Genomic DNA, 26,319 nt, shown 5'->3' on the forward strand with positions numbered 1-26,319 from the left:
CAAACATTTGTAATGTGTTATTGACTCAGCAGGTTGTGTACCATAATTTTGACTTTTTGCGTCATTCCAATTTGTAGGTGTTCATGGGAACTCATTTTTCTGATTATTCCAACACCACATGAATGCAGGTTAGGTATTCTATTGAGCTAGAGCCAGGAAGTGATTATCGTAGCATAGCTTAGCTTAGCTTAGCTTAGTTTAGCTTAGCTTAGCTTAGCTTTGCATAAAGACTGAAGGCAGAGCACAACAGTTAGCTTGACTAACTCCAAAAGTAAAAAATATGCCCACTAGCACCTCTAAAGCTCAGTAATGGACACGTCTCATTTGTATAATCCATAGAAACATAAAAGATGAAATTTTGTGGCTTTAGATGGAGTTACATGCTGAAGCATTTGCTTTTTTTTTCTCCTTTGCAACAAGCAGTTAATAGTCTCCCAGTCGTCTCCCAGTTCTAGCTCCATACTTAATGCAAACATGAGAGTGGTATCGATATTCTCAGTAGAGTATTGGCAAAAAAGCAAAATGTCACACTATCCCTCCAAAGTGGGACCAAGTCTTGTTTCAAGTCACAAGTAAGTCTCAACATTCAAGACCCACGTCAAGTCTCAAGTCAAGACAGGCAATTCTTGAGTCAAGTCCCAAGACCTAAACTTTAAGTCTTAAAAAAGTCAAAATGTGCTCTTCAGTAAAAGTAATGTCAATATTAAATCAACAAAATCATTTTTTAAAATTGCGTTTATTGTTCAAACAAGTTTGTGAAAAAGTTACTTAGCTGATAAGCTAATGTTAGCTAAGCATTAGCTCTCTGTGTTAATATTAGCCTGAACTTGCTGTACTTTGATATTTTGTGCAACCTCACGTCAGTCAAAGCTGGAAACTGTTCTGTCTCCATCTGTAAAAATAAGTACGGAATATCACCAAACTTACATGGCTATTGTGTTTGTGTGTGTGTGCACGTGTGTTTTTGTGCATGTGTGCGCACACTCCCTTACCTGATAATTAGCCATCTCAATCAGTTGCTCCATGTCTTTGTCTGGGTGCCTCTGCTTCAGGTCCTTCAGCGTCCTCGCCATGTCCCTTCTGGCCTCGTCCTCTTCATCCTTAGCTCCTCCCTCTTCCATCAACCCTCCGTCCATCCCACTGTGACAGTTTAATGCCATCTGTCCGTCCAGCTCCAGCATGTCCATCTTGGTGAAACCCCCCGGACCCAGTGCTCCTCCGGCCATACCCATCCCTCCATCGTTCCCTCCCTCAGTTTCAATGATGATGCCTCGGTTCTTGTCAGCACGGTAACGCTTTCGGACATACTTGTAAAAGAGGAGGCGACGGTCGGCCACCCAGGCCTGGACCACACAGAGGGGGAAGAAGAGGAAGGTCAACACCGCCTCCCATACCTAGAGGAGAGAGGAGACAGAGTTAACAGCTTCCTTTTTCTTTCCTTCCCAACTTCCTCCTTTTCTCCCAAACTTTCCACAGGTAACAGCTTCCATTTCTGTCTATCTCACCTCCACCTCTCCAGGGGAAGAGACACTCAGAATCAGATAAAGCCAGATGTAGGCGAAGATACTCCAGGCCGCCGTGACGAAGAACACCCGAAGGTGTTTGATTTTGCGCGTCTCTCCGTCGGGAACCACGTACACACACAGGGCGATGATGACGAACATGTTGAAGGCAGCACTGCCCACGATGGTGCTGGGACCCAGAGCGCCTGCCTCGAAACCGTGACCGCACACCTATGGTGGGGTGAAAATCAGATTACCGTGTTCCCATTACATTCTGTATCAGTTAATCTAATGTGTAACCACCCAGCTCATATTGTGCTCACCTCAATAACAGACAGCAGTATCTCGGGGGCACTAGAACCCAGAGCCATTAGAGTGAGATTAGAAACGGTCTCATTCCAGATCCTGACCGTGGCGGTGGTGGTCTCACCGTTCGGCCTCTTTATAGTGATTTCCTTCTCTTGGGATGTTATGACCTGGAGAGGAGAGGAGAGGAGAGGAGAGGAGAGGAGAGGAGAGGAGAGGAGAGGAGACACCAAAAGGCCAGAAAATGAAAGGAAATAAATAGCAAGAAGAGGAAAGGAAAGGAAAGGAAAGGAAGGATGAGACAAGACAAGAAAAGAAAAAAGAAAAGAAAAGAAAAGATGATAAAAGAAGAGAAGAGGATGCAACAAAGGGAAATGAGAGGAAAGTGATAAGGAAAGAAAAGCAATTTAAATATTTTATGAGATGATGCCACAGAGCTGTCAAACATGAGTCATATTAAATTAGATCCATTGTATTTCCCCGAAATGATGATGGCTGGTGATAGCTGTCATGACTTCTATATATAACTGCATTAATCTACTATGAAGTCCTGCAACATCATGAGGAGAAACTCATAACAGAATGTCTCAACAGTACAATAAGTGTGCAGTCATCCATTTCTTGCCTACCTCTATAGAAGACATGAATCGGTCCGCTATGATGCTCATACCCAGGAACATATAGATGAGTGCTACGAAGTAAACAATGGCCCGTGCCACTTTGTCCCCTACAGAGGGGTTCTGAGGGTTCCACACGGGTAATACCACTCCTGAAATGTAAAAAAAGAAAATAATCAAATTGAGTTTTGCAGCAAAGAATCACAAGAAATAACAACTTGTGTGATAACCTCACTGATCTCTCCCTCTCTAATCTCGTACAGTCTGCCACTGGCATATTCTAAAAAGCTCAGTGACGGCACAACTTGATTAAGGATTATAATAAGTGGGAGATTTTCCATATGGTCCCATTCGTCTTCATAAAACTTATCAAAATGGATCAATGCGCTCTAGTTCCAGGGCAGTAAATTGGCACAATCGGCTGATAACTCACCGTTTTGTTTTTTTTTCTTGCCCAGGAGGCGATGAAACACTGTCACCTTCGTATGGTGTGGTGTTCCTGCCGCGGGTGTGTTATGAATATTCTGCTGACGTTGTTCAATTTTAACTATGCATTAGCACCTGGCAACTGGCAAATAAATCTCTCTCTGTTATTTGCAGAGCCTCTGGACAGGTCGCACAGCATGAGCTGGCAAAATGTACTGCAATAAATGCCAGGAGGTTACTTATAGGCTATTTTAGAAATTAAGGACTCTTAAGACTAATATACTGGTACCACATGAGAGATATGCAATAAACCATATGTAGTTAAGCTGTGATGTAACTCCAATCTATGTTACTATATGATATTATAAAGAAAACTTATATATTTAAAATGCCATTATGATTCACCATAGGATACACATTAAGGTGTTTATTTTAGTTCAAATTTCTGGTCTGGAAATGTATGCAAAAAGCACATATTTTATTAGATAATGTCTCATTTGCATATTTAAACATAAAAATTCAAGAAAACTTGTAATAAAAAAATTATTATTTTAATGCACACAATCAACTGGGAAAGTGAAAAGTCATGTCTATTTGTTACAAAGTTTACCCTTTTTACCTGTAGTGTCTTATTTTTTTTTCTAAAAATGTATAGAATTTTATAATACATATCTTTAAAGCCCATTTTCTAAAGCTTAGGGTTCATTCATATACTGTGGGCAGTGGATGGAAAAGGAGAGCTAGCTTGCCAATAAATACTGCAAAATATGATGTTATTGGTACCTTTTCCATTTTCTTACATTCCATGCCTGTCTCCTGACTCACTGTCAGTCAGGCAGCATTTATAATGTGGGGCAGTTTGTATTTTTCATGGCTACAATCATACATTATTGGGTTGTTAGACACATATATATACTTCTTTGCTACTGGTTGAGGCTGTGACTTTGTAAAGTTTACCAAAGTTGAACTCCACAACGCAAAGACGTACTGGCTATTCCCCCCTTCTGCTCACATTAAATGAAAGTGGAAGGGGGGTAAATACTCACCAATGTTAATTTCACTCATGTGTGACCTTGCCCTTGTGGTGATATCTGGTTAAATGTTTTACCGTAGTCACCTGTTGTGTCTCCCCTTTAGCTGATAGGCAAATATAGTGCTTGCACCAAAAAGCTAAATGGCTCTGTGCAAAATCATTGTTGAGACTTGGCTTTTACATCTGCAGGGTACTGAAGCTGAGTAAAATTATTAATGCAGTCAAGTCATATAGTTTAATGCATCTGCTGCCTCTATTGTAACAGGGGCATACAATCAATAATGAATTATATGCTTAATTGTTGTTTCTTACAAAAGAGGAAATTGATTTCATTGAGTAAGCCACTTCAGAGATGAAACGCTGTAACCACCACTGGTAAACTTCACTGATCTAAAGCATCATTATGTTGAGCTGTGACAAAGGCTGGTGACATCAATAGCTTACATGGCTGGTACGTGGAAAAGTAGAGGCTTAACCCTTCTCCCTACTTAACCCTTTCAGTAAGCCGCACCTCCTGTAAGAGTTAAGAGAAGAAATCTATCCCATGTTAATCCCTCTCTGTGTGCATTAAACCACGGACCAACCCACCTTCTTGACAGGGGTCTCCACTGGCTGAGCAGTTTTTCTCATGTGAGCCTGCGTGCACCGATCCAGGACACGACAGCAGGAGAAAGGCGGAGAGGAGGAAGAAGAGGAGGGTTGAGGAGAGGCGGGATGGGTGGAGGGAAGTAAGAGGGGATGGAGGCAGAGACATGGCTGCTGGAGCCATTTCTGCTGATGCGGCCAGGCCTTCACTGGACTCTACTGAGTTCTAATGGGTCAGCGCAGCGTGGAGTGACGTCCAAATCCTTGAGGTAGACAAAGAAAACCTGTTATTGAACCATTTAGAGAACTACTTCTGTTAGTTAATTGTATTCACTATAAAAAAAACATCTTAAATCAACTCAATGGCTTTTAATTAAAGCATGTAGGAAGTAGTAAAACTTGAGGTTAATAGCGCAGGCTGAGAAAAAGCATCCCCGGTGAGACAAACCCTAAACAACATTCCTCATTTTTAATAGAACTCAATAGAAAGTGGTTGTTAACTGCTTCATGGTGGATTAAGAACAGATAGAACAAAATAAAGAAGCGATAAAAGCAATAATGAAAGGTCATTATATAAAAGAAAGGCTACGAGTAAAGTCTGTAAAAAATGCTCTAAATGATGATACACCTGTAGCCAGCATCTGTAATAAAGGTAAAATAATAAAGTCTATAATAAAGCTTAAGTAGATATAGCTGCCTTGGGTTCTTCCAAAAAAAAAAAAATCAATCACCTCTTGTTTTTAATCTGGATGCTAGAACAGTCAATAGGAGGCTCTTTTTAAGCTGCACCGCAGAGCAGACAGTAGAAGCACATTTGTAATGTGGACTTTAGAACTTTACATTGTTTTTTAATCTAGACTTTCAAAGCACCGCAGGCTATAAATGGGCTCATACAAGGACGGCTTTGTGCCCGGCCTTTCATCCCTTAAATGTGAATGCAGAACTCTTAGAATCACTTGTGATGAAGGATAAACACCGGGCTGATGTAATCTAGGCAAACGTTTGGTTTTATTATTCAGGGACGAGCACATTGAAGCTAACCGGAGTCAGGGCCCCCTCTGCTACACTCATCACTATGAATTTTAGTGGTGATAAGTTTTCACATAAAAGCACTTCCACAGTGCACTAAACTTCTCCGCTCAGCATGTCCAATATATTCATGATTACAACAAAAAGTAGTGAATTTGTTGATTCATGTTTTTACAGATGAACTATACAGTGGATACAGTGTGAATCTGGATGCAGATCTTTTGTACTGACAAATTCACAGATAAATATCCCTGGATAATTATTCCTCTTTGCTGCACAGACTTAACTTGGCCCAACACTTTGCTGTTTTGATTCAGTCCCACCACTCTTGTAAGCATTCCAACTGCATCAGTCTGCTGTTTTTAGTGGAAAAGCTCTAATAAACCAGCACATTCTCATTCCCAACTTGTCAAATACTGCTGCTTTGTGATGCTGCCAGACGGCACCAGTTTGTAACATGGCTGGCAACAATGTAATACAACATTTCCCATGTGAACGTTGAGCCAAACAATGATGTTTTTTTCTAAACCTAACCACGTCCGAAAAAGACTGCATGCGTCTAACAAGTGAAAGGCATTTTGAATAGACATAGCGCTTGTAAGAAGTGTGAATTGACACGCCATCGCAGAACATCAACAACAGATGCAGAGGGCCACTCAGCGTGGCATGCTCAGTTGTAAAAGTCAAGAGTGTTTAAGTGTCTAATAAACAACAAATCCTAATTGCCAGAATAAATGTAGGCATTGCCCGTTCCTGCAAGTGAGACATGTTACATTTGTATATTCCATATGTAGCAGATATGTTGACATTTTCAATATCATGTTGCGAGAACCCTAAGGTTCATCTGTGATAAGGTTTAGGCCCAAAAAAAACACTTAGTAAGGGTTGGGAAAACATCATGCTTTGATGTAAAATGGTTTTGTCACAAACACAGCTGGACATGTCTTAACTTCTGTTGGTCTCAAACTGTGGTCTGATGCTGTCTGCTGCATTTTGCCTACAGTAGATGACATGCCATCCACCATCTCCTCCTCACAGAGATGTAATCTGAACTACACCATACACTTGACATGTACAATATCCATGTTTTGCTGAAAGGTACAATGGCAACATTTTACTCTGGCGACTGGGCTGGTACATCACCTGCCTCATACAAAACAGCAGTCAAAGTTAACGACTAGCTGGTGAACACTGGAGCATTCAGCAGCTAAAGAGCAACATACTTCTCTTAGGAGTTGTTGGAGACCAAAAACAGAGCTAAAAGGAGAGCAAATGCTGGACATTCACCAGGTGGCCAACAACAAGATTTAAAATGAATGCTAACGTTGCTAGGTGTCTGCTGGATGTGTAAATAGGCAACTGCTTGATTACACCTTTCCCAACTTGATAAGGCGTCATTAATGTGTCTGCAGCCCAAAGAAGTGCTCAAAAAAATCAATTCAATTTGGGTGCTAATGTCTTTCAATCTCAAAGCCACAGAGAAAGTGTTGACTGAGAGGTTAAACTCAGGGCAAAAGACTCCCGCAGTCTCTCTGCTACTGCTCATAAATCTTTTGGTGTGAGTGCACTGTGAAGGCCGAATGTTCAGACTTTGATGACTGTTTCAACTCAAGGCATTCTCTCATGTGTACAACATGAACATGCTATTTAGCACAAACTGCAGCATTAAAAGTAGGTGGACAAACTGAATTTCCCTAGAGGAAATAATGGCCTTGAAGAAGTCTTTCATGTGTAAATTTGTACACACAAGCCCTTATAGACCAGAGCATGTGTGTGTGCAGCCGGCTGGAGATGCTGTACTTTGCTGCAGATTTCATGCTGCCCCACAGTGTTTGGCAGTGAACATTAGCTGAGCTGAGAACAAGCAGTCGACAGCAGAGATACAACGGAAATATGTTTCCATGAAGAGGAAGCAGAGTGGCTTTTCAGTTTTGCCACAGTTAATATGTTGAGAGTGAAAACAGACCAAAAAAAAAGGGATGAGACCCATTTGAACTGGCAGTGTAAGGTCAAATCAGTGCAAACATGTACTCAGAGAGGAACAGAAACATGTACACAGAGACAAATACACAAACACAAACTGTGTTAGTCTTGTAGTGCCGAAGTTGCTGACCTTGTACTCATATACTCACACACACATACTCAGGGTTCGTCAGCCTTGGGCGAAAAATTGCTGACCCTGTCTTCGCACAAACACATACGCGCGCTCACACACACCAACACACACACACAACCACCGTTAGTCATCTGTCGTGACATTAGCGGGGAGTTGCTGACCCTGTCTTCATCTATCTTCCAGGGTCTCGCTGCTCTGACAACAACCTGTCACTTCAATACTTGACTCGCTTCTCTCCGCCGCAGTCTATCCTGCTACTGCTCCCCTCCACTCCCTTACTCTCTCTCTTCTTTTTTTTCTTCCGTTTTTTATTTCCAGTCAGAAATTAGACTTCACTCCTGTATGACAGATTGCTGTAAGGTTTTCGCTGCGAGTGTTAGAAGTGGATTTTTTTCCCCTCTTTTTAATAATGAGAGGAAATTGAACTTTCACATCTCAGCTGCAAGTTTAAAAAATCTTCCCCAAATCTCTCAGTATGAAAATGAATTTTTACAACTTCACAGACCTTAACCCTCAGCAGGGGTCCGGGGCAAATACAATCTACAAGTGCATTAGTTTTGATTAGTCATTAACTTGATTAAAGGAACACTTCACCCTCCAAATGACCATTTGTATTTCAATTACTCACCCCGCATTACGCTGAATTTGTGACGAAAACTTTGTTTTTCTCGCATGCCTCTGGTGATTGAAGAATCCAAAAACTGAGAAAGTTCTTTCTGAAGTCATAGGGGTCTGCATTTAACAACAGCACAACTATATCAAACATCTGCTTACAAACTTTCACACACCTTGTGCAGTATAATCCAAGTCTCATTTATCTAGTTGCATGCTCAGTATTTCCCGAACAGTCAGCCCATTATGGCGTGGAACTGAACTGAAGGTGAAAGTTATCTACGTTCTCTTCAAAGCCAGACCCCATTAACAAAAACAATAATTTTGCCTCCCTAACACGGGAGCTGCTGGACTTCTGCTGCCTCGATTGGTTAGTTTGTTTGCGTTATTGTGTGACTTTGGTGATTTTGATCTTACCCTTTCAAACACAATTATTTCAGTTCATCAAGAATTTTTTCAACTTTCCGATTCTTCATTCGCTGGAGGCACACAAGGTAAGATAGTATACGTAATTAATATGCAAATGGTCATGTGGAGGGTGTAGCGTTCCTTTAAGAAGTCACTGGTTGAGAAATATGCACAGTTTAAGTACAAGATGAAATTAAATAATTAAGACTTTAAATTTTTATCTGAATCCCCTACCTATCTGTAGGATGTGGTCACCTCTGACCATATGGGGGCAGATGTTCTTCAAGTAATGAATGGATTCAGCAAAATGAACTCAACTCAGGGTCCATATACTTGCTTGTTCTTGAGCTTTCAACTGTACACACCGTCCTCATCGGCCGTTTGAGTTTGCTCATTTGCTCTCAGATCCATGAAAAGTTTGAACATCTTCAGTTTCATGACAAATTGGCAAACTTAATCTGGTGATTAAGGCTGAGTGGTATGGTTGAGAGCTCTGGAAAAAGCCAGTAAGTGGACCTTGAGTTGAGGTACTCAAGGTTAAGAATTCATTGTCATGTTCATAGTAATATATAGAGTGAAAATTAGTTAGAGCTTGGTGATTTAGAACTTAAAATCAATTATCTACTTTGCTTGAATGTCATCATCATAATCATAACCATAATCATCACTCCACTGTACAAACTCAACAGCGAGACACTGATGATGCTCAAAACTCCCCCCAGATTGCCCCAATTCCCCTATTCTCCACACTCGATTCATCAGTGTCGCTCAACCTTCTGTCTCTCCTCTCTTCGTCGTTTACCTGCTTCATTAAATCTCCCATTCCCCCCCTCAATCTTCCCCATCTTGTCCATCTCCACCTCCCTCTCAGCCACCCTCTTCTGTGAGGCTCCCACCACTTCTTTCCGTCTATCTGCCCAAGTTAATGTCCTGTTGTTCTCTGTCTCTCTCTCCGCCTACACACACACTCACCACGTCTCAAGCACCTCTCCATTTCCACTGTTCCTGCTCACTTTCTGTTTCACACCTCCGATCCATCCAGCATCATTTTTCTTTTTATTGTCACCCTCAGCCCTAAACAAATATGACCTGCTTTTAGTCTACATTGTGTACATTTGCTGACAGAAAAGTACACAATTATAATAAAAAGGGCTGCTCATCAAGGGGGAGTTGTGCATAAATTAATTGACGTTTCATTTTTGTAGTATGTAAATTTAACTGGATATTTACAACAAGTGATAGGGCAGGAGGATGACTGTAAATACACATGCAGCTGTGGCTGAATTTCAGCTTAAGAGCTCAGTTTTGTGTCAAGGTATTTATAATTTCCATAGCTGCATTTGTGCTAAAAAAAAAGAAGCTACTTGTCTTTTCAGTCTTTAATTTTCAGACCTGACTTAAGTGCAGCCCTTTTATTAAAAATGTGCAAGGTTGCATGAATGAAAGAGCAAATCAACACAAAAAGGAAAAGTGGAAAGTTGCAGAATATTAGCTGAAAGGTGCTACTCTGATTCATTAACATGAAGATGAGGGGATTTTTTTCAACACTCGAAAAAGATGGAAAATGCTTTTATCTTGTTAATTTATACATCCTAAGAAAGTTGCACTCTTTGATGTTTGGTAGCAGTGACTTAAGGATTTACTGTAAGACACATTAATGCAGTAAACCTGTGAGACTATAGCAGATGAAAACACATCACAATTGTCTTCGTCTTTTATAAACCCAAATGGTGGCACTAGGCCAGAGCTCGAAATGACTTCCTAATCCTTGTGCATGTATGTGTGTGTTCATTATTTCCCCAAGGCTTCCCCTGGTAGAGCATCATTCACACCAACAGCTCACACACACCATGACCTGTCCTGACTTTTCCCAAGACTGACAGTGACACTCACCCCATGTGGAGCATGTATGTAAATGCTTGTATGCATTTGCATGCACAAACTGTACAAGCCATTGACATACCCAAAAAAACCACACCTGTGCAAATGTGCTTTCAATCAAGCCAGCAGGTGTTCACACTGTGCATGTATGTGTGTAACGAGGCAGGTAATTTGATGATTGGATGATGCGTGTTTACGTTTTTGTAGGTGAAAGGCTGGAAGACGTTGATATAACACAGGGATAATGAGCTAAATGAAGAGAAAACAGGCTTTTACTGTCAGGGCAGGATTGCAAAATGTCTTAAAATAAAAGTCAGGGGGGGAAGACAGGCAATGATATTGTATCCTCTTAAAGTTTTCTGATACCAAATATGGTCAACATTTTATCCTGCAATAGTCACTCGATGTATTTACATCCTGTAATTACCTCTTTACATGGTAGTTTTTAATTGTTGGTGGCGGAGTCCGCCATTCCCATACTGGATTTAAATTGCTGAGACACACACAGGGGATTTACAGGAAAACAACAGATGCAATTTAGCTTTACTGTGTCACTCTCTTAATGGTGTATCTGAGCTGCATTAAGTTACTGCTAATACAAACCAAACATGTGCTGCCGTTTCACATTAAAAGCATTCAGCTGGCTAATCACAGGATGGCTTTTATTGTGAAGTAGACATTGGAAACACCATGTATTTTTCACTGACTCACTCATCAAAAATGCATCCACAAGGCAAGAAAACACATTTTTTTGATAGCAGATCAGCTTGAATATTGCATTATGTTATCATTAAAATATGTTTGTTTGGCAGCACTGTAAACTGATAAACCTGCTGCTCTTCTGTTTCCAATTTGGACAAAGTTTCTGCTTCGACTAGTAAGCACAAGTGTCACCAAATCATCCAGAACTCAAAGGGATTATAACTTAGCAGCCCTGGGAATAAGACAGCAAAAAAATCACAGATATTAATGCAAACCTCTTATCCTCAAGCAATATAAAAGAAAGGACACCACAACAAAAACAGTACTGATCAAACATAATGATCTGTCTGGAGAGGCAGAGGCTGAATAAAGTGGAACAACAATGTCTGCATCAAAAAGTGAATTTGGAAAATGTTAAGTATAGCATGTGCCAGAGGGCCTGGAGGATGAGATGAAGCCAGACAATGCACATATTCACACCCACTGTAGAGCACATCACACATACACACACACACACACACACACACACACACACACACACACACACAAGCTTTGACCCGACCCATTTATTGAAAGCAGTAAGAGCATTGACCATGGTTGTTGATTCATATCACATCAGCTGTGTTTCACTGCTCTGCCTGCTTTGGTGCCTTGAATCACCACACACACACACACACACACACACACACACACACACACACTCTGATACACAATGCAGAGAACTAATGTCTCAGGGTCAAATGAGTTGATTCACCGCATCTTCATGGGCTCAGCTACTTGTATTAGTCCACCCCACCTTTTCCTCTTTTCTCTCCATCCTCCCATCTTTTCACACTGCTAACACTGCCATGACAAGTAATATGACCTAATACTGAGCAACAAGAATAACTGAAGTGAGATCATATCACTGTTTTCAGTGCAAAGCACCTGTGAGCCACAAAGGCGTAGGTAGTGTTTTGGTTTCTTTAATATCTCTTTGCGCTCAAGATAAAGAGATTTTATATAACTACAGCACAATATTGGTTGGACCTGGATTTATATAGTCTGTTAGGACCACAAGTATTCTTTAATTGCTTTTAATTGCTGTCTCTAGTCAGTTTCTTGGTTTTGTAGCACTTTTATGTGCCCCATATTCTTCAGCTTTAAAGACACTGATCTCCCCATCTGATCTCTCATATGCTGCACTACTGGACAACTTCTGAGTCTTGAATCATGGCGAGGACGGCACCAGGCTGTCATTTGGAGGTTCCATTCCCAATGAATGGTAGTGAACAGGGAGTTAGAGTGGATTCAAATGATTGACTTGAAAGCACAAATAGAAGATAAGATAGAACTTTATTTATCTTGAAGGAAATTGTTGTGCAGTTGGCTACCACAATATTTCAGACCATCATGAGCGCACCCTGGTAGATCTTTGTCTTTATTTAAATCAGACCCGTCTGAACTATGCACTTTCTCTCTCCCTGTTTATCACCATCTCCTCCATCTTCCTGTCCCCATCTGTCCCTCTACAGTATCTTCTAACCCCTACTTTCCTTCTCCCGTGACTCCACCTTTTCCTCTCTCCTCCATTTAGCTCTTCCTCCATTTTTCCCTCCATCTCTAATGAAGTTATTATCTCTCCTCCACAGAGAGTGAAGGGGAACAAGATGAAGCCAGCGTGACTGATCTTGGTCATATCTTTTGTGTGCGCACATGTGCGTATGTGTTTCTTGTTCCCTGCAACTTTGCTGGTGTTGTGCTGTGTGTGACGATTTGCTGGGTGCGAGCGTTTGCATGGTTATGTGCATGCGTGACTGATCTTTGGCTGCAGCCGTGGAAGCTCCAGGCTGGGAGTGGAGGGGGAGGGAGGGGGTTGGTCGTGGAAGGGGGGGGGGGGGCAATGAGGCGGCAAGGCGAACCCAGGAGGGAGCAGTTATTGCGGGAGGGGGGGAGCAGTGGCACTGGCTGCCTGAGAGCTCACAGAGCTTGGTTACTTGGGTAGGACAAGATTAGAGGAGAGATGAAGAGAAGAGAATGATGCAACAGAGAGAGAGAAGGGGGGAGGAGGGGGTGGGGAGAAGAGGAGAGAAAGGTAGTGAGAAAAAGAAATGAAAGCACTGAGGAAAAACCCAAGAAAGGCAGGGAGGACATGCACATAGATAAAGAAAGAGGTGGAGAAAGAGAGGCAGTGCGTGAGTGTGTGACTCTGGGATTACAGCTATTGAGCGGGTGAGGAGCTGATGAGATGCGTAATTAGGCAGATTTAAGGGCGATAGCGAACACGCCCCACTGGGCCGTGGATACAGCTGTCCAAGCATGTTAGAGAGTGCTGCGAAGTGCTGCCCATACTCCGGAGCACAGTGCAGATTTAAGGCGAAGGCGAAGGCGAACGCAACCCAGTGGAACGAAAAGGAAGACATCAGGGATGCAGCCTGGCTGTCCCCTCACGAATCTTGCACATGCATCAGTAAACTTTGAGTTTATGAAGTGCGTGTGGGCATGCGCAGGTCTAAGGATGATAGTGGATGCAATCTGCAGACAGACTGACAGCTGTTCACTACAGTCGCTGCGTCTTTACTATGAGATGTTACACATATAGACTGAGCGTTATGACAAAAAAGGCAGATTCCCATGAAAGATTCAGACATTTCAGACAGGTTTAAAGATTTATAGGTGCCAGTAAATGCATCCCACTGAGTCTAGACATTCCTGGAGGAAGCCATTTCGAAGTGTTGCACAAACTGTGGAGCACAGCACAGATTTACAGTGCTTGCAAACGCATCCTGCTGGAGCTTAGAGCAGCCTCTGATGCACCTGTCCCTTACTCTCCTTCATCCTAGGAGGAAAGCCTGATGTAAGGTTGCTACACACTAGTCATGCTAAGTCACAAAAAAGTGCAAAATTTTGGCTCATCATTCCTATGAGTGGGATATAATTGAATATACAGCATTTAAAGGTCCAGCGTGTAAGATGTAGGGCAGTTTAGGGGTTTAGTGGCATCTAACAATGTGGATTGCAGCTTGCAACCAGCGGAAACTTCTCCTGGTTAGAATTCCTTCAGTGTTCATCGCTCAGGAGGTTTTTACCCAGGGCTGAATTATCCACAAACACAAATGGCCCTAACTAGAGCTAATGTTTGGTTTGTCCGCTCCAGGCTACTGTAGAAACATGATGGTGCAACATGGCAATCTGTGTAGCCAAGAACTCACTCTCTATGTAGATATAGACAGCTCATTCTAAAGTAACTACAGCACTACAACTCTTATTTTCAGGTGATTACACACTAAAAGAAATATACTATTGTAGTAATATACTATAGTACTACAATATATCCCCTTAAATCCTACACACTGGGCCTTTAATATTTAGCAAAACTTTATGCAGTTTTTCCCCAAAGTTTATTGAAACTAACCAAAATACTTCAGTGAGTCGCAGGCTGTCAGCAGTGTGTGTATTTGTGTGTGAGTGTGTGGTCAGTACTCTGGTGGTCACTCAATGTTTCTCCCTACAGGACTGTGCTCAACATCGATCTGCCACAGAGCTCATCCATCACTCGGAGGACAAACACACACTCACACAGAGCACACTGCCACAAGATGCTTGCATATAACTGCAAACAAACAAACAAACACAAAACAGATATACAGATATACAATCATGCATTTTTAACAAAACACATAGTCGTATCGAGCCTTCAGCCAAGGCCACAAAGGTTAAACCTGAGAGGAAGACAGTGTAATGTGTATACCGCTTTTTCTTCCAAACTTATTCTGTGCCTTTCCCTCCTCAAAAACCTGTTCATTTAAAAACACTTCCTGTTTTTGTCATGTGGCTGCACAGAAGACAATTCATCTGCCTCAGAATCATTTACAAACAGAAGAAGAGGAGAAGGTGAAGTGAAGTTCATGGGTAGAGAGTAAAAGAGTCTTGCTGTTCTCTGCCCCCCCAGAAGAGTCTGGCTTCTTCAACTACAGCATACAAATTTCACCACAGGGTATTAAGTCAGTGTGGGTTAATATTATCCTGCCTGAAGCAATGAAACTTCTACGCTCTCTTTATTTCCCTTTTATGTCTAATTCTTTCTGTGTTTTAGTGGTTTTGTATCTACTACGAGGAAATCTAACCCTGTGAAATGCTGTTGCGTGTTTTTCATGGCGTATTAAAACTGTATGAGGATATGAGCCTCCAGCCAAAATTCTCACTTCTCTCTCTCTCTCTCTCTGTTCGTGTCCCTTCATCAGCATGCTGCATAAACATGTGAAAGTTTGTGTGGGCGAGGACATCAGCCAAATGGGGTTAAAAGGGTTTTAATGGCCTGTGACATTAAAATAAGAGAAGATGATGCATGATATGATGAGACTGTGTGTGTGTGTGTGTGTGTGTGTGTGTGTGTGTGTGTGTGTGTGTGTGTGTGTGTGTGTGTGTGTGTGTGTGTGTGTGTGTGTGTGTGTGTGTGAGTAAACTAGTGTGGAGGATACTTTTCTGAGGGGTAAGTGCAAGTGGCCAGGGGCATGAAAATCAGAGGACTCTGGAGGTGGAAATTAATTTGCTGGAATACTTATCTAAGGAAGAGTGCATAAATACGCCTGATTTTAGCCAGGATCAGTGGTGGGCAGGCATGTGTGTGTGTATGTGTGTATAGGTGTGAGGAAATGTGTGTGTGTGTGTGTGTGTGTGTGTGTGTGTGTGTGTGTGTGGCTATTCAAGCAACATGCAAAGTCTAATAATACACAGTTGTGTCTCACGAAAACGCATTGTGTGTGTATTTGTATTTTTTTTCCAATAATTTAAATGTGCTTGTTTACACCCATGTTCACATGCTAGCAGTCTTCTTCTTTCCTTGCGCTTGTTAAGTCATTGCTACGCTTGTTGGTTTGTTACTGCCTCAGCCAAATCGACGGGGACTACTCATAAAAACACTGCTCTGTACCACTACTCGTGGTCAAAAACGCCACAGAGTGCCTTTAATTGGCTCTGGGAATGCATGTTAAGGAAGAGCACAATTAAAAGTACTGTAATTATTTAACTTTCAAGCAAAGGCTAGTGGTGGGAAACTCTAAGCACCTCATGATTAAAATCCAATTCAGAAGGCTGTGGCGTTATTACAAAGCAACTATCGATACATATTGATGCATCAAAGTTTTGTATTTTCTTACCCTGTGACTACTTGCTGCTTGTCAAACAGCATTTTTGTAATGATCCATGAATAGATAAATAAAACGATGAATACTATCTTGTAGTGTGGATCTTGTCCAGATCTTGTCCCTTCAATTTCATGGAGGCCAAAATGATTGCAAGAAGTAGCATAGTTTAGAGCACCAGTTACATTTTGCCATCCAAATCTTTTAGCTATGAGGAACGTACAGTCAGGTCTATCAAATTTGTTGGACGCAATCGCAATGACAAGAATTGTTTTTTAAATTTTCAATTATTGACTTTTCTGCAACAATCTTTTATCTTTAAAATGGTAATTGTGACGCTAAGCATTAATTTCTCCCCCACCTCTAACTAAGGTCATTGGAGAGTGAAGAAAGTAAGGAGAAGTGAGTTAACCAGTGCAACACACCCTGTCCATTAGCAGCCTGACCTTTAGAATGATGGATATATTTTTAATAAAACCTAAAAATGACTCAAATAGAAGCTGACAGCTCAGTCACCATGTTGGCATTATCACTGATGTAGCTCTGATTACATGTATATGAGCTGGTTTTGTCATCGGGAGGTGGATGGCGTGACAACTAGACGAGACGGCTGCCAAGCAGCAGACAACTGTTCGAGACCAACAACCAAGAAAACTGGTTGTTTTTTTAGTGAGTCATCAGCAGTATGTCCAGTCTTACTTTTGCTGCCAAAACCAGGCAGTTTAAGCCAAACATGATCTTTCCCTAACCATAACCAAGTGTTTTTTTGTGCTTAACATAACCACACATAACCACAGCATTGCTGAAATGTAAAGAGATTTAGTTTCAACATATCTGCTGAAGAACATGGTTTGCAGAAACGCACAATGCCAACATTTATTCTGACGACTGGGTTAGTGTAGACTGCCATTGACCAAACTGGACACAACAAGGATTCAAGTTACATCTGTGACAAAGGCTGGCCACCATTACACAAATGAGATTATGTGTATGTATATGTGTGTGTCACTGTCTGTGAGTGAAGAGTTTATCACTACAACTGCCTTCACACATACTCCTTCTACCTTCTCCTCTAACTCAGATCTCTCCGTCTCCCAACATCGTCTTGTCTTTCAGAGTCAAACCCCTTCACCCTCTTTCATACTGTCTTTCTGCCTTTTATCCAACCCTCTCTTTCTCCCTCCATCCCTCCCTCCCTCTTGCCCTCTCTCTTGTGTGACAAATAACAGCAATCTTAATAAAAAGGCTAAAGAAAATCCCCTTGTCACTGAGAGCTTAGAGGGAAGAGAAAGGGAGAGACAGTGAGAGAGGCCATTTGCTTATACATGGGAGGAGGGGAATGGAGGGAGGAAAGGAGGAGAGGAAAAGAGAGGGAGGGAAAACAAATGCAAGAACAATAATTGGAAGCTGCATTAATCCCTCCTGATCTCTCTCTTATATCCCTGACTAGTGAAGCACACACACAGCATACCTGTCAAAGTGTACACACTTTATTCCTTCACATGTCACACACACGACTTTCCTCTGTACAAGCACTCTCTGTTCTTTAAACACACACTTTCTTATCTTTATCTTTTAACACACTCACAGCGTCACCCACGCTCTTCATGCTATACAGTGATAATAACTTTGGTATCCCATTAGTCACCGTGGTAACAGCGTAGGGCCAATCATGTTCCTTAAGCCAGCCATTTTCCACACTCTCCTGCTTCCTGCTGTCACTTTCTATATATGGACTGTTTCTATTTTCTCTTTTCCTCTCTGTCCATCTGTCCTTTCACTCCTGTCACCCATGGATGGATTACTGAATGGGCAGAGCAGGCAGGGGCCCAAGGGTGGGCCACCTGGGTATCACATGCAAAACGACAAAATGACCACAAAAAGGTGCAAAACAAACACAAAGAGATGCAAAATAATTAAAGATACAAAATGGCACGTAAAACAACAACAAGGAGATCCAAAATGACCACAAAGAGATACAAAATGACCAGAGGGAGACAGAAACGACAACAAAAAATGCCACCACAAAGAGACAAATTAAGCACAAAGAGATGTAAAACAACCACAAAGAAATGCAAAATGAGCACATAGACTCACAAAGACATAAAACAGCCATAAAAAGAGACACATAATGACAACAAAATGAGAGAAAAACAACAACAAAGAGATGCAAAATGGTCACAAAGACATAGACATGCCACATAGAGATGTAAGACAACAAGGACATGCAAAATGATAACAGAGGGAGACAAAATGACCACAAAGACAGAGAAAACAACAATAAAAAGATGCAAAATGACCACAAAGAGAGAGAAAACAACAACAAAAAGATGCAAAATGGTCACAAAGACAGAGAGACAACAACAAAAAGATGCAAAATGGTCACAAAGACAGAGAAAACAACAATAAAAAGATGCAAAATGACCACAAAGACAGAGAAACAACAGATTCAAATTAATCAAAGAGAGATACAAGTTGACCACAAAGTGAGAGAATATAATAACAAAAAGATGCATAGACAAACAGACAAAGTGACCACAAAGGGACGTAAAACAACAACAAAGAGATGCAGAATGGCCACAAACAGACACAAAATGACCACAAAGAGAGATGTAAAACGACCAGAATCCAAAACAAAAGGACTATAGCAGCAAAATGACCACAGAGAAAGAGAAAGCAACAACACAAAGATGCAAAACCACCACAGAGACAAAATGACCACAAAGAGATGTAAAACAACAACAAAAAGAAGCAAAATGGCCACAAAGAGATTTAAAAAACTGCATCCATAAAAATAGTGTGTTCATATTTGAGGTGGAAACATGTTTTCGTCACTGAAGAAAGAGCTGAAACAAATGGTCGATTAATATATAACTTGACTGACAGAAAATTATTCTGATAATCGGTAGGTAGCCTATGTGACATATAAAGTGAACTGAAAACTCATGAAGCACATTTTCAGCTGCAGTGTGACACAGCGACACATCATTTTAGCACTAATGTTGAACAATGAGTTGGCCTGCACTTATCTCAAGTGCAGTGTAAAAGGAGCAAACCTGTCACGCAGTGTTACATTCAAATCAAAAAAGGGATGATTAGACAGGGAAAAAAAACAGAATGAGAGTGGGGAGCAGAGAGTGAAGAGGCCCTGTGCTGTTGTGGCGTTACCACAGTGATTAATGGGATGGGAAAGTTATTATCATTATCATTAGGAGTATGAATAGAGTGGATGATGCACTCAGTGCGTGTGTGTGTATGTGTGTGTGTGTGTGTCGGCCAGATGGGAGAAACCAGAGAGTAAGATTATTCATAGGGATTATTCATTAACTAAATCAATTAGATAAGAGGGTTTTCCTCATAAATTAGACTGTTAAGTGGAGATTACAATAACAAGCTCATGCAAACAGCCATGCACACACTGATGCACTGGATTCAGTGATATAAAGGGTGTTAGCGTGTCTGAAGTGTGTGTTTGATCATTTAGTCTGTAGATGGTCAAAATGGTTCAGGACATGCAATTCCTATTTTAAATTTGACTTGTGGGATAAAGATAAGGGGTTCAAGTCGCAAAAAAGTCTGGATCAGGGAATCTAAGGGAAACACTCTTTGCAGAAAACACTGCTGTACCCACTTTCTCTATTATCACTCCCCGAAAACCCTCCCAAATACCAAGATCCAAAACATGCATCTGCGCTCACAATCTGCCCAAACCCGCTAATAAAACCAGTGAAAGCGCCCGTGCTGTAATTGTGAGTGGGAGGGTAGCTCTATTCATGTATGCGAGTGTGTGAGTGGGTGGGCATATGAGCTGTGGGAGTGAGAGTGAGAGGAGAGGGAGTTGTGCTATTTTGCTGTTGCATAGACAATTAAAACACTCACACACACACTAGTTGTACACAGTGTGAAGTAGTTGGAATGAACCTTTTACTGCCATTATGATGACGAGAATAGTCATTGTTCCTGCCAGGCTGAATAGCTGCTGGTTGGCTGTAACAGGTACACACACACACACACACACACACACACACACACACACGATCAGTTTATATCTACTTCACATGCACAGATGCAAACAATGACTGCATAATGCAAATGGATGTGGATGGACCTTTACTGTCAGTGTTGTAATGACTAGAACAGTTAAGCAATGAGGTTGGCAAGACTTTTAACAGGTACAATTAGCGCAGTTACACACACACACACACACACACACACACACACATACTGTAGCACAGGCTTAGCCACAGATGATTGAGGCTGGCGGTTAAATCCAGCTGGAGGACAGACTGCAAGGCTGGGAAGAAAGGGACAAAGATGGAGAGAGGGAGGGGAGGCGGCAGCGGCGAAAGAAAGAGGGGACAGAAAAGCAAGAGGGAGAGGAGAGAGATTTAGATTAGGAGGGGGAAATTTTTGTGGCTTGGCAGCGAATCAATTCACGGCATTACCAGCAGCGACGCCAGGGAGGCCTGGCAATCAACAGCTGAATGGACCTCGTTACCTCAAGGTCACACACCTACCTAGATACACACACACACACAAATGGAACTAGACAGCAGTGTGAAAGATCGAGGACGTGGCACTATTTCACATGAATTCACTCAGAGTCATACTCAAATGTTCATATTTAAATGATGTCAACAGTCTCCTCTTTGGTATCACCACAATTTAAGTGGTATACTCTGCACTGTATCTTTATTGACTACTTGGAGAGCTCAGTGGAAGGATTAGCTGGCAACTTGTGTGAGCATTGATTAGAGAAGAGTGCAGGACTTAAATGAGACTCCTGTGCCCAAATACTGCTTTAAATCCCTGTGAGCTCTGAAATAGACACTTTAAAGATGCATCTAGATGTTCCTAATCCCAATTTACACATAGCGGTTAACTTGATTGCAAATCTGACTGTATCCATCTTGCACATCCAACATGATTCAAATCTGTGTAGACCATGGATGTGTTAAAAGACCTGGATGTTGTGTTCCAAGATGGCGCTCAGTCACCCCCCCCAAGCTCCCCAAAAAACAAAACAATTTGTGTTTTTCTCTCTTTTCTGGCTGAGCCGACTGACCTCCTGCTGACTTTTTAATTTCCCTCAAACCTGAAGGTTCAATTTGGTATGGTAAAAAAGTATAATTTCACAGCATTTGTAACAGTCAGAACAAATACATTTTCCAGGCAGGATCAAAACAACCTTATCCCAGGACACTGCAGAATCCTCCTGTTGGTCACTTGGACTCATGTAATTAACAATGTAAATAAAGGATGCCCTTTGTTTTTATAAGCCATTTTGAGCCAGGGAGTCATGTGACGTGCAATCTCCAAACCTATCAGCCATTAGTCTGACAAGGCTAAAGCTTCTGGGGGCAAGGGTCAATATTTTGGGCTGATCTGGTCTAGCCAGCAGATATCAAAGCCAATCATTTCATCCAATCTCTAAAAGCAGATATCTGCATATGAATGCAGATCAATTCAGAAATAAAGCTAATATAAATCTTACTCCTCTTAGGATGATGGGTTTAAGATTACATTTCAGCCAATGTGTCCCTCTTCGCTGTGTGACTGCTGCTCAAACAGAATTAGTCAATACTGCTCAGCAGAGGTCGGAGTAAGTCATATGTGCAAGTCACAAGCAAGTCTGAAGTCTTAACTTCAGACTTGTCAAAGTCTCCAGCAAATCCCAAGTGACTGTGATGAGAATCAAGCAAGACAAGCGCAGTCCCTGCTTTAAGTCAAGAAAGACAAGTCAAGTTATTGTTCAGGTCAAGCAAGTCACAAGTCATATGAAATTCTGATGATCTGGTCAAACGAAAGCTCTCTAGCCAGCTGTCTAACTAACACTTGACTAGCCAATGAACTAAAAAGACACAGTCATGTACCTTTCTTTGTAGGTTTTGTAGAGACATACATTGGCAGCTTCATGTGCATTGCACTAGAAATCACCCAAATATGTTTCAAAAACAAAACCTAACTTCTCAATATCTAGAAAAGCAAATATTAAACAAAAAAAAGTCAAGTCCTTAAGTCGTCTGTTTTAACTCTAACTCAAGTCTCAGGTCATGTTGTCAAAGTCAAGTTAAGTCTTTTATCAGTGTCAAGCAAGTCTCATGTCCCCAGATTTGCGACTCAAGTCTGACTTAGATCCAGTCATTTGACTCAAAGCCTAGAAATGGAAACCAGAACACTTCCAGTACCAAAATCTTGTCTCGTCGCCTACATACATTTGCAGATATCTATGAAGAGAGATTACATAACAATTCCAACTATGGCCACTTCACCAAATCACTTCTGCAAAATCACCTTACAACCCAGTGCTGACCTCCTGTCTCCTACATTAAAGTCAGACATACTACGTGGACACATGCCTGTGGTCACACTACTTCCTACATTGGCACGAGTTGGCATGAGATGCGGTGTAATTTGTTGAGATACTGTGACAGGAGATCTCATTTCAGTGTAATTTCAGAGTCATTTCAGCCGCTATAACTGACATAGTCACACTTGAAAGGAGTACAAAATGCCATATTGGAGAGACAGATGCATTTACACCTTTTCAACATCTGGCTAGAATGCGTTTCAGATCGCTATCCATGTCTAATGCTTCTAACACTTATTTTTTATATATTGGGGAAGCTGTCCAAGACACATAAAAAGTCAATGGTGTGCTAAAGAAATGTGAGATAGAAGACACAGCTCTCCTCTGTGATGTGCTGAAGCTTGAGCCAGCTGACTGTTGCATCACTGTATAAACAGCAGGAGGCTCCCTGTTCTGACACCAGCACACACATACAAATGTATCCTTTCTCCTCTAGTAAAACCTTCTTTAAAAGACATTTCTGAAACATAAGCTCCATATTCTCAACTCACCCCCTGATACACCTTTGTCTGAAGGTAAAGGTTGGCAGAAGATCTGGCTATTTCCAAGACGCTTGGTGCAAAACCTCTTGGGGCTCCAACTTTAGCTATGATTTACCTCAAAGCGACTGTATTGCAATGAGGAGGCACTGTGGTCTGAGTACAGTCTGATTATTCTGACCTTGTGTTTGAACGTCTGTCTGAAGCATCGCAAGAGGTTGTTTCTGCGACTAGAACAAGCTAATCAGTGTTTGGCTTGTTAGAAATAAATTCTGTTAATTAACAGCAGCCGCGATCGATAGAGGACGAGGCTGCGAGAGTGGAGGAAGGCAGAGGAGATCAGAAAACAACAGTTTATATTTATGATGTGGCTGACAACAAAAGGAAGGAGAAAGCATCAAATGGAGAAGTGAGCAGAGGGAATGCTGTGAAAAAGGAGAAGTCGTAAGGCGCTAAAGGAGATATATAGCCTGACTAATATAACTGGTGTGGATTTCCATTTTAACCTTGAGGAGGTATAAAAATCCTATAAACACACAACCATAGTGGCAGTCTCTCTCTCACACACACACACACACACACACACACACACACACACACACACAGTCTTGACTCATCTATAAGCCTCTGGTAAGATGCTACATCCTGCACAAAATCCGTAAAAACCCCCCAGTCATCTAAGGAGTGACAAAATGCAGCACGTAATACCACATTATAGTCCAGTTGTTCTATGAATTACTGTGATATTGTCTGACTTTTCATATATCAAACAATATAAGATGGGGAAAGAAAAAAAAGAGAAAGTAAGAGAGACATGTTTTACAGCAAGTATAATCTGTGAAGTGGACTGGTGTTCAGAGAGGGATCAATTTCAGCAGCAGTAGCCATGCAGGGCGGTTTGGCCATGGCCTTCGTAGTGGCTCCATTAGCTCAGACTGGAGTAGTGGGGGGACAATTTCACCCAATTTGTCTGGCCACTAATGCATTCATCTCTGGATAGCAGACACACTCAGGATGTTTAATTTTAAAATGCACTCCATCTAAGATTACCCATTACACAGTGACAAAGTGGAATCAATCCCGTAATCACAAGAGATTAAAGTGAATCAGGTAAAAAGTCAAATCAGATCACCTCAAGTTACTTTGGAAAAACTTTGCCTCTGAAACCAACTCAACAAGCAGAGACTGAAATGTAAATATATCTAATTATGATGTACCGCAATGCATCATTTGGTTTGTTACTAACTTAAAAACTAGTTTGTAGCCATGCTAGCATTGTAAGACATTTGGTTGGTCCACTACTTTGGTCCAAACTAAATTACAAACAAGTATTCAATAGAACCCCATGAGCTTTGATTTTGACATTCATATTTCCCTCAGGATAAGTTGTAGTAATTTACCTAATGAAATACAGATATAGAATAAAGGTAAGACGTATGGTTGAGCTGAGAACTTGCATGAAAAAAGTATCCATCACAAACGATGTACTTTTTACAAGAACAATATCATCCGATTAAAAGGTTTCAGTACTGTATAAAATATTGGACATAGTCACTGTGACTTCACCCACTGATTTGTGGACTCCATCTTGGTTTTTAAGAGCCAGAAGTGACCATATTTGGTCAAGAGGGTAAAGCTGTGGAGGAGGGAGGAGTGGATCTTGCTAAGAAGCTGAGGACACTGTCCACAGACGGCCTGTCGCTCAAAGCTTCCACGGCCTTTATAATGCATACTTTAAGCTTTAATGAATGTAGTTGTCATGAATGTTGAAATGAGCTATAGAGACCAAAACTGTTTTTTGTACCAGGCTCTAAACATGTTTATTTCTGCTGTGAAGTTGGGCATTTCAATATGGACCACTCTGAGGATTGACTCGCTTCTGGGGCCAGCCTCAAGTGGCGATTCAAGTAACTGTAGTTTTTGGCACTTCCACGTTGGCTTCATTTATCAGCCCCGGAGGTTGCTGCTTGGCACAGTAGTTAAAACAACTTGAGTAATGTTAAAGTATCTGTTATCACACTGATCAAAACAAGCCTCTAACAAGTATTCAATATGCTTGTAAAAGACAAAAAAATCAAAATAATGTTGGAAATGTGTGGGAAAACAGACTGCTAAAAGTTCAGCTTCTGAGACACTGCCAGTGGTCATCTGAACCATTACAGAGACAAATCAGAGTAACATGATGCAGCATGTGGGATCAGTAAAGAACAGATTTTTCCTGAAATCCATTACATCACTTTTCAGAGAACCGAGAAACAGATCAAAATTTGTTTTTTTTATACCATCACCTGACAACACACCTTATATGTGATGTTATGTTCTTCTGACAAAACTGCAATTGGCTGTTTCATTGAAAGAAAGCGTTTCATGAGCCTTGGCTCGGCCAAATCATCTTGTGATATGCCACAAGTGTTTGGAAGAAAGAGAATTCCGAGTGAAACCTATTTTGTGTAGCAAATTATAACAATGAATCTTATCAATAATACCCATTACCGTTTCCAGCATCAGAAAAGGCCTCAGTGTATCCTGTGAGAAATGTCAGTGCAAAACCAGTCGATTCCATTCCTGAAAAGAGCCGAGACTTTTCTGCTGGACGCATGACGATGCAGAGACTAATTGTCCATTATGTAGGTAGGAGCGTCTGATCCCACCTCGTTCCTGTAATGGTAATGGCTTCTCGCAGTTAGTTGTTAATTACTGCTGCTGCCCGCATGCATCTGAGTGTGTGTGTGTGTGTGTGTGTGTGTGTGTGTGTGTGTGTGTGTGCGTGCGCGCGTTCATTATGCCGAGCACGCTCAACGAGTGTGTGCAGCCATGGGTGAAAGCACCCCACTGCTGCAATGAGACAAAGAGACAGAAAGAGAAAAGGAGAGAGGCAAAGTTAGATTCTAACTCTAGCCTAACAAACAGGTGAGTCCCTGAGTCACCCTGACCTTATGATCGGTCCGCCAATACACACACACACACACACACACACACACACACACACACACATAATTATGCACATGCACATCCAGAGTGAGTCTGCAGCCCGGTGTGGCTAGGTGATGTCAGAGCAGTTGATTTCAGTGGTCTGTACTTGACACCACCATCTGGCCTAGCTGCAGGGAACTACACACACACACACACA

The 26,319-nt window shown here is 41.5% G+C and overlaps 1 protein-coding gene across 2 annotated transcripts in view; it reads right to left on the reverse strand.

Moving 5' to 3' along the window:
• Window positions 1-26,319, reverse strand: part of LOC125883892 (sodium/calcium exchanger 1-like) — a 126,325-nt gene that overhangs the window by 64,434 nt on the left and 35,572 nt on the right. For both annotated transcript variants that reach the window (XM_049568511.1, XM_049568510.1), the window contains exons 2-6: window positions 4,473-4,732; window positions 2,438-2,577; window positions 1,826-1,978; window positions 1,506-1,733; window positions 993-1,394 (exon numbers count right to left, since the gene is read on the reverse strand). In XM_049568511.1, coding sequence (XP_049424468.1) covers window positions 993-1,394; window positions 1,506-1,733; window positions 1,826-1,978; window positions 2,438-2,577; window positions 4,473-4,653 — 1,104 coding nt within the window. In that variant the 5' untranslated portion in view covers window positions 4,654-4,732. The remainder of the gene's footprint in view (window positions 1-992; window positions 1,395-1,505; window positions 1,734-1,825; window positions 1,979-2,437; window positions 2,578-4,472; window positions 4,733-26,319) is intronic.

The sequence above is a fragment of the Epinephelus fuscoguttatus genome, linkage group LG23 (genome assembly GCF_011397635.1).
Source record: "Epinephelus fuscoguttatus linkage group LG23, E.fuscoguttatus.final_Chr_v1".
Classification (NCBI taxonomy): Eukaryota; Metazoa; Chordata; class Actinopteri; order Perciformes; family Serranidae; genus Epinephelus; species Epinephelus fuscoguttatus.